General features: G+C 43.0%; 1 protein-coding gene across 1 annotated transcript in view; it reads right to left on the reverse strand.

Annotated features, from left to right (window-relative positions):
• Nucleotides 1-5,552: 5,552 nt before the first annotated feature.
• Syne1 (spectrin repeat containing nuclear envelope protein 1) overlaps nt 5,553-14,116 on the reverse strand; it is a 367,506-nt gene continuing 358,942 nt past the window's right edge. The window contains 2 exon segments of the mRNA XM_048354307.1: nt 5,553-6,493; nt 12,199-12,257. Coding sequence (XP_048210264.1) covers nt 6,253-6,493; nt 12,199-12,257 — 300 coding nt within the window. The 3' untranslated portion in view covers nt 5,553-6,252.

Below are 14,116 nucleotides of genomic sequence, written 5' to 3' on the forward strand. Positions count from 1 at the left end.
GGTCAAGCTTAGTATCCCATTTGTCGCTCCAGATTTCTTCCTTGACTTGTTATTATCTATCTTTCTATCTCTCTCTATCATCTATTATCTATTTCTGTTTGTGTATATCAACTATGTATATGAATCTATCACCTACTTATCTATATCATCTATTAATTTGGTTTTCTTTTCACAAAAGTGAGATCATATTATACAGTCTTATCTATCATGTATTTTTAAATTTAAGGACATATACCAGGCTTCTTCTTTCATCAACTCATGTAGAATGATCCCATTTAAAAAATAGTTGTATGATAGGAGATGCTCAGGATGGACCAGTGTACTCAACACTCCCTACTGACTGACACACACATTGTTCAAAACGTTCAAACTAAAGGAGCCACCTGTGTCTTGTTCTTGTTTGGTTTGGGGACAATTGTCTGTTCTGGAAGATGACAAAACAATTTGAAATTCTACTCTCAAATGACCAGGATTTAATTGGGTTGGGGTGGACCCTTGTAACTTTTTTAATGTTCCTTGAAAGATTAGCATCTGCACAGTTGGGAGCTGCAAACCTGAGGAATGATCCTGTAGCTTGGAAATGATTGTCTATAGACTTCAGGAGGCCACAAGGAGCAGGGGGTGCTCATGCCTGACCTCAGAGGCCTGCAGCTCAAGCTCGCTCAGAGAGATGATGACAAACACATCTCCATGTGACAGACAAGGAAAACACGAATGGAAACATAGTCTCCATGGAGCAGTGGATACATCTGGACCAGTGCATAGTAGAGAAGGGCAAACAGCATTGCTCCAAGACCCATCTATCCAGGCAAGAGTGTGACTGTAGCTTTATTTAATAGGAAATGGCTAGAAGAAAACAAGGGAGACAAAAAGATGCTGACTGGTTTCAATGAATATAATGTCCCCTCAGATCCTTTCCTGTTGCGACACTATGCAGGGATAGAAAAATAATTGGGATGAAGCATAGATCAAAAGATGCCAAGTAGCAGAAACGCAAGGTCAGTGGTGTAATGTTCAACAATACAATTGTATTGTACTAGTGAAAAAATGGTTTTTGTTTGTTTTTGCCAGTCCTGTGGCTTGGGACTCAGGGCCTGAGCACTGTCCCTGGCTTCTTTTTGCTCAAGCCTAGCACTCTGCCTCTTGAGTCACAGAGCCATTTCTGGCTTTTTCTGTGTATGTGGTGCTGAGGAATCGAACCCAGGGCTTCATGCCTGCAAGGCAAGGACTCTACCCCTAAGCCATATTCCCAGCCCTAGTAAAATCTTGTTATATAAGTAGACTTTATTGGTTCTTGTGACATCCTGAGTGACCCGAGGTGACTGCCACGCTGTATGCTTCAGTTCATAAGCGTTGCTAGAACCCTACACGCATCCCCAAGGGTATGTGGCAAGCCTCAAGCCAGCACAAGAAATGCAATTTACTTTTCAAAAGAGAGAAAAGATACTGAGTTCCCTAACCATCATGAAGATGGATTTTTTTTCGGCCAGTCCTGGGGTTTGGACTCAGGGCCTGAGCACTGTCCCTGAGCTTCTTTTTGCTCAAGGCTAGCACTGTACCACTTGAACCACAGCGCCACTTCTGGCTTTTTCTGTGTATGTGGTGCTGAGGAATCGAACCCAGGCCTTCCTGCATGCAAGGCAAGCACTCTAACACTAAGCCACATTCCAGCTCCCCCATCATGAAGATGGATCCATAAATACTAACTTGTTGCTGAATATTATTAAATTAAAAAACAGCTAAGTGGTAATGAAAATAGCCCATTTTTTTCCCAGGTGCTGGTGGCTCATGGCTTTAATTCTAGCTGTTCAGGAGGCTGAGATCTGAGGACTGCAGTTCAAAGTCAGCCTGGTCAGGAAAGTCCATGAGACTTTTATGTCCAACAAAAACTACTTTGCCCCCTCACAAAAAAAGGGCTAGAAATAGAGCTGTGGCTCAAGGGGTAGAGTGGTAGCCTTGAGCAAAAATGCTCAGGGACAGTACTCAGGCCCTAAGTTCAAATCCCCAGACTAGCAAGTACACACACACAAATAACCCCCTCCCCCCCCTTTTTTTTAAAGCATGTGTATTTTGTGTGAATGAGAAATACCAAAAGGCAAAGAAGACATAGTAAAAATTAAAATCAGAAGGCATATCAACGCTAGTTAAATGTGATCAATAAAATCAATAATCAACTGTGAGCTTTTTTTTTTTTTACAAATAAGAGAATCTACTAGGCACTGGTAGCTCATGTCTGTCATCCTAGCTACTTGGGAGGCTAAAATGTGGGGGATCCCAGGAGGAAGTCAGCCTGTGCAGAAAAGTCAGATATAGAAATTCCATCTCCAACCAGCAAAAATCCAGTGTGGAAGCATGGCTCAAGTGGTAGAATACCAGGTGTGAGCAAGAAAGTTCAGTGAGTGTGTGAAGCCACGGAATTCAAGCTCTGGCATCAACCTCAACACAAGTGTCTTTTGTCATTGAAGGAGCCGGTTGTCTCAAGATGGTCACACGGACAGCGAGAAACGGGGCTTAGGAGATATTAAAACTTGAAGTAGCCAATGAATAATACACTAGTATATTAATAACTATAGTACACATTACCACTACACGTCGGTATTATTGACTGACACAGTTCAGTGCACTTATAAATTATATAGTATGCGCTGTCATTATTAAGGCAGCGATGGAAAGATACTTCACCTGGTCTGGCATCCAGATTCGTAGAAAACTTACCCTTCCACCCAGCTGGTACTGGGTCATGGCAGATGGCTGGGGGCTTCTTACCCTCTTGCCATTGCGAGCACTGGAAGAGGGCTGAAGGGCTCAAGGGTGGCCTGCAAGCCTAGACCGGAGTCTGGGGCAATACTGCTCTAAGCTGCAACCTCTCGTCATCGGGAAGCACCTTCTGGTCACGTGGTCTGGCCATGTCCTTTCCTGCCATCCTCCATCCACATGGACATGGGCCGGAAGTGGGGAGGCTGTGTTCTTAAAAGAAACATTGTAGTTTAAGACTAGGATTGGCTGCCAGGAAAGACAGGTCAGAGGCTTGATGGCTTTACCTTCTGAACCCAACAAGAATGTGTCTGTTCAGCAGCCTGGCACCCGTGGGCTCCATCTGTAATTCCAGCTACACTGCCACTTCTGGCAGAGAACTCAGCAAAATTCCATTTTGAAAAGACTCGCAAAAATCTGGGCTGGAGGCATAGCCCAAGTGGTAGAGCACCAACCAGCCAAGCAAGAAAACAGAGTAAGTACCCTGAGTTCAAATTCCCCAAACAACAACAGCTGTGTCCAGCAACACTAAAGCTTGCTGATCTACAGAACTTTGGACGTTAAAAATAAAATGCTCAGGAAGGCTTTGGGTCTCTTCAGGATGATGGCATCTGACACTGCCACTCATAGCACAGTTCCCAGGGGACTTCATCCTCTTACCATTAATGGTGGCTTCCAGTTCCGTTACATATACATGCTTGTCTTCAGCAACAGGTTCAATAGTCTGCAAGGTCGGTTGCTTTCTCTGTGACCTTCAGTTTGAGGAAGATTATGTGGGCGTCCCACCCAGCTTGCTCAGCTCCCAGATTCAATGCCTGTCATGGGTCAGCTTGTGTATTGCTGGGTTTTTATCAGCCATTCTCAACTCCTGACCAGCTTCAGGAGATCACTCAGGAAGTACCTCCTCCTCATATTGCTTCCCTTATCAGTGAAGGAGGGGAGTCCTCCAATATCAGCTTTCTTGGGGGATGTACAACTAAACTAGGAAGGAGAGATGACTGGAAGATGAAATGCTGCTACTTTTCATTTGCTTAATCTCTGGACTGCTGTAGATATGACAGTCAGCCAGCAATATTACAATGTATTATGAAATCTGAAATCACAATCAGCAGTGAGTGACACTTCCTCCCATCACCCAACATCCTCCCTAGTACATCAGGTCACGTGATGGAGTGGAACGCTGCCTCCGAGCCAGTAAACCATCCTTGCCTTTTGGTTTTTTCTTTTTGGCCAGTCCTGGGGCTTGAGCTCAGGGCCTAGGTGCTGTCCCTGAGCCTCTCTGTGCTCAAAGCAAGAGTTCTACCACTTGAGCCACGGGGCCACTTCTAGCTTTTTCTGAGTAGTTTATTGGAGATAAGAGTCTCACCAACTTTTCTGTAGAGTTTTGTCTAGCAGGCGTCATCTTCCTTTCCTGCCCTAAGCTTGATCTTATTTCTATTGGATTCCTGTCTGGTTTCCTCAATTGCCTGCATCTCAAGTTTCCGAAGATGACAGATGGGAGTCTTACATAGGTCAAAGCTCTGCAGAGGACTGCTTAGAATGAGCAATTAGAATGAGAAGTTGTGAGGGCCTAGCCGGGACCCGACTCTAAGTATGTTTGAAGTAGTTCCTGCCCACCCAGTGGGCTGTGGATAGCTGCTTTCCCCAGGCCTGGCTGCACCCACTTGGCATGCACTCTGACAGTATGTTCATTGCTCTACAGTTCCCTGTGGCTGTTTGGGTGCTGGTGCTGGTGGGCGGACCAGTGGGCACAGAGCAGAAAAGACAGCCATCAAACTGTGTTGGGAGGCCCGGCCTCTCTAGCCAGGAGCAGCTTCCATCAATCATCCTACCCCATTGTTTCTTGCTTTATGATCTTTTATATGACTTGCCAATAAAATTTAGTAGCTGTAAATTTTTAATATCTGGCCCCAAAGTACAGGCAATGAATCAGTCTACCCCAACCTGTCTTCCTGACAGTAAATCTCAGCCTCAGATTGCCGACGTCCCGCTGAAAACCTTTCAAAGACTTGTTTTCCCACTTCTCTCACAACAAGGGTTGTTGCTGCAGGTCCACTTTCTGGAAAAATCTATTGTTCTGCTCACAGACAATGTTCCCGAAACCCTTTCATTCTTCCCCCGGATTTTTATTTTCTTTTATGACTTCACTACACTTTTGTTCCCAACTCTATTTCTCCCTCCTGGCTCCCTGGATTCTCTTTTTGTTCTCTCTGGCTAACCTTTCCTGTTTGCTCGTGTGAATGTCTTTACCAAATGCTCCCATCCCTTCCCTTCCTACTCTCTCCTGATCCTTGGGGGCCCCTTTGCCCATGGCCTTCCACAGCCCCCACTCACTTGGGACATCATTCTGTGTTCCTACTTTCCCTGTGTAGATGGAAGCCACTTGAAAATCTCCCAGCATGTTCTTTACCACTCCACAGTTCCAAAAGGTGCATTTCCTCCACGAACATTACCCCCCAACACATACACCTGTCGCCAGGTGGCTACTGATGGGGGGGGGCGGTGCTCCTGATAAGACCCTACGCCTCTTCCTCTACAGTGAGGCACTCAAGATTGCGAGGGCTGTGGGCAGGGACCTGGTCTCATCTGTCACATTGGGCTCCTGTTTCAATGGCTGAGCTAGCATTTGGGGAAAGCCATGCCTCATGGCTTCGGTGTGTCAACTCACCGACTGCCTTCTTTCCTCTCCTACTCTGCCACTCAGTCTTTGGAAAATGTGACGGGAATGCATGCCCCAAGCTTAGTACAGAACTTTAGAGTCATTTTTGTCAGGGAAAGCAAAAGGAAGAGACACAGTATTTCATAGTATCTATAATAAATGCAAAGAAATCAATACAAACAAAACCTGGCTTTAGCAAACTGTACATACATAAATATTTTTTATACTATAACATTCAACTCTTTTTCACATAAAGCCTCCTGTGATCTTATTGATTACATCTAGGTTTTCTCTTTAGACCTTAAAAAAATGAAAGTGCCTTTTAGATTTACAGCTTGTGCGTCTAAAGCAAAGGTTAGAACATCACACCCCAAAGGAAGGGAGAAGGGAAGCTGCCATGTAAGTTCTTAAAAATCCTATGTTACAAGGTTCTAGAATCTCCCAAACACTCGCGGGCTGGTAGATGGTACAATACAGACGCGGTGCGTGGGCAGAGGCAGCAGTAGCATGGGAAGGCTGCCCAGATGGTCCACTGAAATCCTTGGCTGTGCATCAAATGAGCCGAAGGCCCCAAATTCACCAGTCCGGGCCACTTTGGATGCCTTTAATGTCTTTAGTGCTCGAGCTCCAAGTACCAGGCCTTCTCGCTATTCTCCGCCTGTCACTGTTTATCACCCATTTCCAAAGACATGATTTTCACACACTGGACGTAGATGAGAGAGAAAGCTGCCACACCGAGGCCTTCTGCCAAGATCAAGGTCCTGTCTGACAGTCGGGGATTGCTCTGAGCCCTACTTTCCTCTTGCCGCCAGCCCTCCTGCAGATGGCATTGGCTTGGTTCAGAGCGGAGGAGGACCATTGGTGTATCTGAGCATGGGGTGGAATGATCGGGCAAAGTTATTGGAGAGGGCACAACTGTAGTCTTCCTCCGACATGGGAACGAGGCAGGCGAGGCCGATGAGTAGCAGCAGGAGCAGCTGAAGAGGAAGAGCCGCCCGGAGCACTCTGAACAGGAAAGCTCGACCCGTCCTCGCCGGTGGAGGCTCAGAAAGGGAGGAATCGGAGCCATCTTTTCTGGACCTGAAAGTAAAACCAACACAAAAGGAAAAACTCAAGTAATTTAGACACTGGATGGACACTGCTTTTGGGTGTCAGTGCCATCTTGGAATGGCAAGGTGGCCATGGAAACACAGCCCAGCTTGGCAATGAGATGCCAGCTTTCCATAGTGTGCTTGGATTGTTACCCCACTACTAAAGAAGTTGTTGGAAAATTGTGTGTGTGTGTGTGTGTGTGTGTGTGTGTGTGTGTGTGTGTGTGTTGGAAGGATACCATGGTTGCATCTTGCACTGGACCAGTTTCTGACCCGCAGTACAGTGGGTTTCAAAGCTACAAGATGAGGACTAGCAATGGAGTTCTCTACAGAACACTGCTATTGAAGGGCAGATTCTAGGCTTATCTTGTCACTCACTCTATGGCTTTGGAAAGCTGCCACCATTTTTTTTTTTGGAGGGGACAGATTGTCATCTTGAAGGTCAAAATCCCACACTTTTGCATTTTGATCATCCTTTACAACAGTGTACAGGAGACTGAGCACAGAGTTTAGTACTCAAGAATGAATGCTGACTGGGAGAGCAGCCTCTGAATTCACACTACTCTTTTCTTTGGGAAGGAGCCTCTAATGTTTGTTTGTTTACTAGCAGAAAAGATGAAGACAGAAATTTCATTTCTATACATCCACATTTGTATAGGATTGCACAGGTACAAAGAATAAAAACACCAGAATGACCTATCCTCACACATGAGCATGCATTCCTGAATGGTTTTTAGCATCCTTCGGGGAAAGTGACAGCCGCTGACAGGTGGATGGAAAAATATGAAGAGATAAAATGATCTTGGTAACTCCGTAAGTCTGGATCATAAGAAAACACGGTTTGTAGCTTTCTGTTAACTGTTAATTCCTGAAGACAGATTACCCCCAAGTACCAAGTGGGAGGAAAAAAGGGTGTCATCTGAGAAAGTACTACTTAAACTGAAAAGCAGTTATAATCCCCTGAAAGGGGAGTAGTGAGGGCTACTCCAAACTCTGTTATTAAGCTATTGAAGAAAGAAGAGACAAATTAATTCTGCAGAAGCTCCTAGCATCCCCAATCAGCACTGTCTTTCTTGTAGTATAATGAGAAAACAAACAAAAACAAAAAAATGTCTTGGTCTAACTTAGAACCTTGTTTCTTTCTGAGGTTGTGTTCTAGCAGTTGTGTATCCTTAAACAACCCTCCTTGCCTCTGTGTACCAACCCCTTAACTGACTCTTCAAATTAGACTAGACGGTTTCTCAACTTCTCAGCCCCATGTTTTATATGATTTATGATTTCTACTAATTTTTCAGTGTAAACAAGCTCCCAACTGAGAGGCCACAAGAATTCAATCACCATCTAGTGGCCAAGTTGCTTAAGTTCCCTATGCCAAGCCCAGAGAATTATTCCTAATGAAGCAGAATGAAAAAATGCATATTTTGTAGAGATATAGTAAGGCATAAAAGAAACATATCATCCATCTACCTTATTGATGGATGGAGAGAAACAGAAACTTCCCAAGTTATCTAATTATGAAATATCATGTTGAGATTGGGCCGTGGCAGTCTATTTCCTAATGTGGTAGATAAGTAGCTAAGGAGAGTTAACGGTTATTCTTCAAATCACTAGGCGACACTCTGACCTTGTATCTTGGGTTCTCTCACTTAATACTCCTTACAGTCAACCTGGGTGTAGGCTTGTTAGCTTCATTTATAGACTATGAAATAAAGACCCAGAATATATATGAGTAGCAGGCTTCAGATGACACAGTTACCGAGTATCAGAATTCAGGTTTCAACCCTGGAACTCAACTCCCAGAACCTGGACTCTATAGATAGCCAAATGACTCACCCCCCCATTTCACAGAGAGATGTCACAGGAATTCACCAAAATCTCTGTCCATCACAATCCTGACTATGCCACGACCTTTTGTTTGGTGACATAAATGACAGTCCTACAAGTCATTTATGTCAGAGGCATTTCACTTGTTGAAGCAGAGAAGAGAATATGTGTACCCTAATATATTTAGAACTGCTTTCTTGGTATTTATTATCAATGCCTCTAGTCATAAAGCTCCTGGACCACCTAATCATTGTGGTGACATAAGAGTAGTTTGTGTTTATGTAGTTACATAATTACAGGGACGTCCTGTAGTCTCTCTGGCTTTTGGTTTTCTAACTTGAAAAAGAGGACAGCGCACTTAATATACTAAAAAATCATTTTCTGTTTGATAGCTCATGATTCAGTAGTTTGTTTCAAAGACTTTTAGTGCTAAGAAGATTGACACATATTGATATGTCAACCCAACACAGAGGAATAGCTCTTCTTTGTCAATTATTAGCTTTTGTGTTTTTTAGTAATTAGGTCAATGATCAAGATCAAAATGAGAGTGGCATATTGACTATTCCTGTGAAACACTAGAAAGGTCATCATTTTCAGATCCTGAGCTCACATGTTCTGGGACCTTTTGAAGGACATGGCACATTTAACAACATCAGAGCCTTCTTTATTAACCTTTAATTGCTGTGTGTCTTTTAATATTAAAGAATAGCAACGTAGGGAGATGCAATGGGCTGCAACGGACACACAGTACTTAGCAGCTGTCCACACAGTTGACTGAGATGTTTCATCTACCTACTAAGAACAATGCTCACCTCTTGGGGAGCAACTATGGAAGTTGTAACATGCCTAAATTTGCTTCCTCTTCAGAGTAACTGTGTTCTAGGTATTTTAAGACCAGCAGGTTAAATCTCTCAGAGTAAAAAGGGTATGTATCTACTGATTTTTAAATCATCTAAGTTTCAAGAATCATGGGAAAAATCAAGAAGGAGAAAACAAAAACAACTAAAGAAACAAACTGTCTAGACATGGGTCATTCTCCATTGGTCTTATCACATAAATGAAGGACAGTGTAGACTGTGTTTATACAGGAAAAGTGAAATGTGTAAGCTTATTCAAGAAACATAATCAATGGAAGTATGTAAGGTAATTCTGTCCAAATATAATGTGCTTATTCTCTACAGGCAAATAATTTTGGCATTCTTCCCTTTCAAACTTTTGAAGAAATAATTGCTCCAGAATTGTCTTGTTCCAAAATACACATCTAGTTGTGAGGAAAGGTAATATGGTAAGGTAGGGAAGAAGCAGGGCCTAACAACACAACACACCACACACACCAAACAAAGTACCTATGACAGAGATGGGAGAAATCTGAATGCTACTACAGGCTGTGTGACTTAAAAAGTTCTACACAACCAAGGAAAAGGAAATGAGTTAATTCTGTGCACATGTCATGTAAAGTTCAATGAAAAGAAAGGTTCAATTCATTTTGATCCTCACTAGCCAATATTGGCTGTTTGGTAAGTGCATTTGATGTACTGACATTTTCAGGCTTTCTATAGTCTACAGCTTTCCTTAGTGGCCTTTGGAACCCAGTGTTTCCTGGATACGAGGCTCAGAAGGTAAGTTTTTGGAGTCAATTTAGAACCCCACTCTTTTCTTATTAATAATGGCATAGATAGCTGGCCCTGCACTTCCTTAGGCAGCCTGTGCACCTGTTTGAGTATCCATATTAATATTTGCCTTTCAACAACAACCAGAAAACATGTATCTAATTATTCCTTGCAAACCAATACCTAGGGCCTTTGCAAATCTGTCTTACTCTTCTCAGAAGAAAAAAGTGTGCCTAAGAGGTTCTCACTGCAGACTCTACTGCAGTGACCTTTCAGATTCGCTGGACCAGTGCAAGATCAAACACAAGGTATGTGAAGTCTCTCTGCAAAGGAGCACGGTGACAAGTGGCAGTGTGTGAACTTCCTCCCCACTCCTCCCCTGCCCCCGACCACGGTCTACCGCTTGTTATTTTCAGGCATGGTTGCACCCAGTCTGAGGTGCCAGGGAGTTAAGAAGCCCAAGAATGTAAAACTCCTCTGCCAAAGTGTTGGATTTATTTGCCACTTGGGTAAAGATTATTGGTATTCCATTCCCCCCTGGGTAGCCCCAGTGAACTTGGTGCTGAAAGCTCAGAAAGATGTTAATCAACAGTGTTGGGCAGAGCAGAGCTGAAAGGTGCCTTGCAGAAGTTGTGACGAGGACATGGCCGTCCCGGCCTCAGTATACATGGAAGCACGTGCTGCTCTTGGCATTGTGGGAAGATCTCTGCAGCTATCTGAGACAGCTGTGGGAGCAGATGGACTGGATATTTGGAAAGCAAAGGTAACTACCGTCTGTACTGCAGAAGAGTCTATAAGCAATCTTGTTCTCATGGCAATCAATGGTATTACCCAAAAACCTACTATGGAGGTTTTGTCTGTTTTTGGTCATGGCCTACCAGCAGTTTGGGAGAAAGAGAGGGATGCTCTTTAACAAATGCTTTTCCCCCTCTTTTCTTTTCTTATATGGAGCAAAGAGGGTATCAGAACACCCACAAGTGTCCATTACATTCAAAATTCTCTGGGAATTTTTCTCCATATTTCATTATTGCTGTTTTGCTAGGGATAAAAAGGCAGCCCCCACAACATCTCTTCTAAACAAAGAGAGTGAGGGAGAGAGAGAGACAGAGACAGAGAGAAGAAAAGAATAACAGAAGAATAGCCATAGTAAAAGAAAGCTTAAAACCAGAAAGCATATCAAAATACATTCCACTTTACTTCAGCTGAGTGGGAATGACCACATAAAATAGCCAGGCCCGTTAGCACACAGCTGGGGAATTAAACTATTACTCAGGGGTTGTTTACAGTTTTACATTTCTCCCTCCCCGCCCTCCTTCCAGGAATTAAGATTCCTGCTCACTGGTGATAAGGTTCCAGAGGGACAAATATTTTCATGGAGAACTTCTTGGGACCGGAATAATATAATAATATTAAAAAAAAAAAAAACTAGCTTCAAGACAGTGTCTTCATTAAAAAAAAAATTCTGGGGAAACACGAACTGATCGGTGGAAGGGCAAAGGAGCACAGACATCACGCCAACAACAAAGAAGGCAAAGCACTTCTAACTGCAGAAACGAGGCTCAGGGAGGAGGGCTGGAGCAGAGGGGCAGCTGGGTGCAGCTCTGGGAGGTTACTGGGCAGGGCATGGGTGGATGGGGGATCCGAGTGAGAGAGCTTGCCATGTGTGAGGAAGGTAAGTACTGAGTGTGCGGGCAAGAGGGAGTTTTAGGACAAGCAGAAGAGAAAAGGGTGCTTGTAAATTTTCAATGAAGGACACCAAATCAGGACTTAGCCATTTTGAGACTCCAAAACCCACAATCTGGATAAAACAGGAAGATTAAAAAAAAAAAAGCTGGGGATGTTAGTACATTTTATGCAGATCTGTGGGTTCTGTGAATAGTAATAATTCACTGATTGATTACCTGTCTTATTGTATAATCTAGAAAGGAAGAGGATGATAAAAATCTGCCATGAATCAATGGTGATTGAATCATCACTGATTTAAACAGTGGGCACAGAGAATGCCCTTTGATGGAAAGGACCAGATGGGTTTGGTACAGTTAACAAAAGTTTGATGAAATCCAAATATTCTATGCTCGGAGATTTCTTTTGTGATTTTCATTGAGAAATAGCTCTTCCAATCGACTAGGAGAGTGGGTGGAAATGAGTGATTTCTCAACTATCATGAGGCAGACCAGAGACAAGCCTTCCTAAGTCATGATCCATTTTCATCATCCTCTTGAGGTTCTAGAACAGTGTGGAAACCAGGAGAACAAGGTACCTGCTATTTGGACTGCTGACAGAGGGTCCAGGCTGGGAGAGACTACATTTGCCTCGTGGCTGTTTGCAATGAACAGGGGTAAAGAAAGAAGAGTGTTCAGTCCAGGCAAATAAAGACAAGCTACTGATGAAGATAACTAAAAAGGCAGCAAAGAAACAACAAATTAAATGAAATGATCAGTACCCACAAACCAAGGAAACTGGCTTTTCTTCAATTGAAGAAGTGATATGAATTCATGTCTAAATTATTAGTCATAAAATAAACACAAATGATGGTTCTGGAGGACACCCTGAAGTGACAACCAGTCTTCTACCTAAACATCTCTGCACATTTACTAATACCAAGAAAAGTTCACTAGGCTGTGCTCTATATCACTCCTTCCTTCCTTCCTTCCTTCCTTCCTTCCTTCCTTCCTTCCTTCCTTCCTTCATATCTCTTTCTTCCTTCCTTTCTTCCTTTTCTCCTTCCTTCCATCCTTTATATATCTCTCTTCCTTCTTTCCTTTCTTGATATATCTCTCTTCCTTCCTTCCTTCCTACCTTCATCTCTTCCTTCCTTCCTTTCTTCATAAATCTCCCTTCCTTCCTTCCTTCCTTCTTTCTTTCCTTCCTTTCATCCTCCCTCCCTCCATTCCTTCCTTTCTTGATATATCTCTCTTCCTTCCTTCCTTCCTACCTTCATATCTCTTCCTTCCTTCCTTCTTTCTTTCCTTCCTTCCTTCCATCCTCCCTCCCTCCATTCCTTCCTTTCTTTCTTCATATATCTCTCTTCCTTCCTTCCTTTATTCCTTCCTTCATATCTCCTCCCTTCCTTTATATATCTCTCTTCCTTCTTTCTTTCCTTTCTTCATATATCTCCCTTCCTTCTTCCTTCATATATCTTCCTTCCTTCCTTCCTTCCTATATCTCCCTTCCTTTCTTCCTTCCTTTATTTTCCTTCCTTCCTTCATATATCTCTCTTCCTTCCTTCTTCCTTTATTCCTTCATATCTCTTCCTTCCTTCCTTTTTTACTTTCCTTCTATCTTCCTTTCTTCATATATCTTCCTTCCTTCCTTCATATATCTCTCTTCCTTCCTTCTTTCCTACCTTCATATCTCTTCCTTTCTTCCTTCCTTCCTTCCTCCCTCCCTTCCTTCCTTCTTTCCTTTCTTCCTTCCTTCCTTCCTTCCTTCATATATCTCTCTTCCTTCTTTCTTCCCTACCTTCATATCTTTCTTTCTTCTTTCTTTTTTCCTTCCTTTCTTCATATATCTCTCTTCCTTCCACCTTCCTTTCCTCATATATCTCTCTTCCTTCTTCCTTCCTTCCTTCCTTCTTTCCTTCCTTCCTTTCTCCCTCCCTTCCCCCTCCCTCCCTCCCTCCCTCCCTCCCTTCTTTCCTTCCTTCCTTCCTTCCTTCCTTCCTTTCTTCATATATCTCTCTTCCTTCCTTCTGTTCTTTTTTCTTTCTTTCTTTCTTTCTCTTTCTTTCTTTCTTTCTTTCTTTCTTTCTTTCTTTCTTTCTTTCTTTCTTTCTTTCTTTCTTTCTTCTTTCTTTCTTTCTTTCTTTCTTTTCTTCCTCTTTCTCTCCTCTATCTCTTCTTCTTCTGTGCTTGGGCTTGAACTCAAGGCCCAAATACTTTTGCTTTTTGGCTGAAGGCTGATGTTCTATCACTTGAGCCACACCTCTACTTCCAGTGTTTTGATGATTAATTGTTGATGAAACCTCATGGGCTTTCCTGCCCAGGCTGGCTTTGATCCTTGAGCTTCAGAGCTCAGCCTTTCGAGTTGCTGGGATTACAAGCATAAGCCACCAGCATTGGCACCTAGTACATATTGCAAACATACTTTACATCATTCTGTTCACCTTTTAGGACACAAAAACATCATTTTTTTGGTAGTAACATAATGTAGTACTGTGTAGTAATGAAGCCCAACAA

Source organism: Perognathus longimembris, chromosome 9 (assembly GCF_023159225.1).
Source record: "Perognathus longimembris pacificus isolate PPM17 chromosome 9, ASM2315922v1, whole genome shotgun sequence".
NCBI lineage: Eukaryota > Metazoa > Chordata > Mammalia > Rodentia > Heteromyidae > Perognathus > Perognathus longimembris.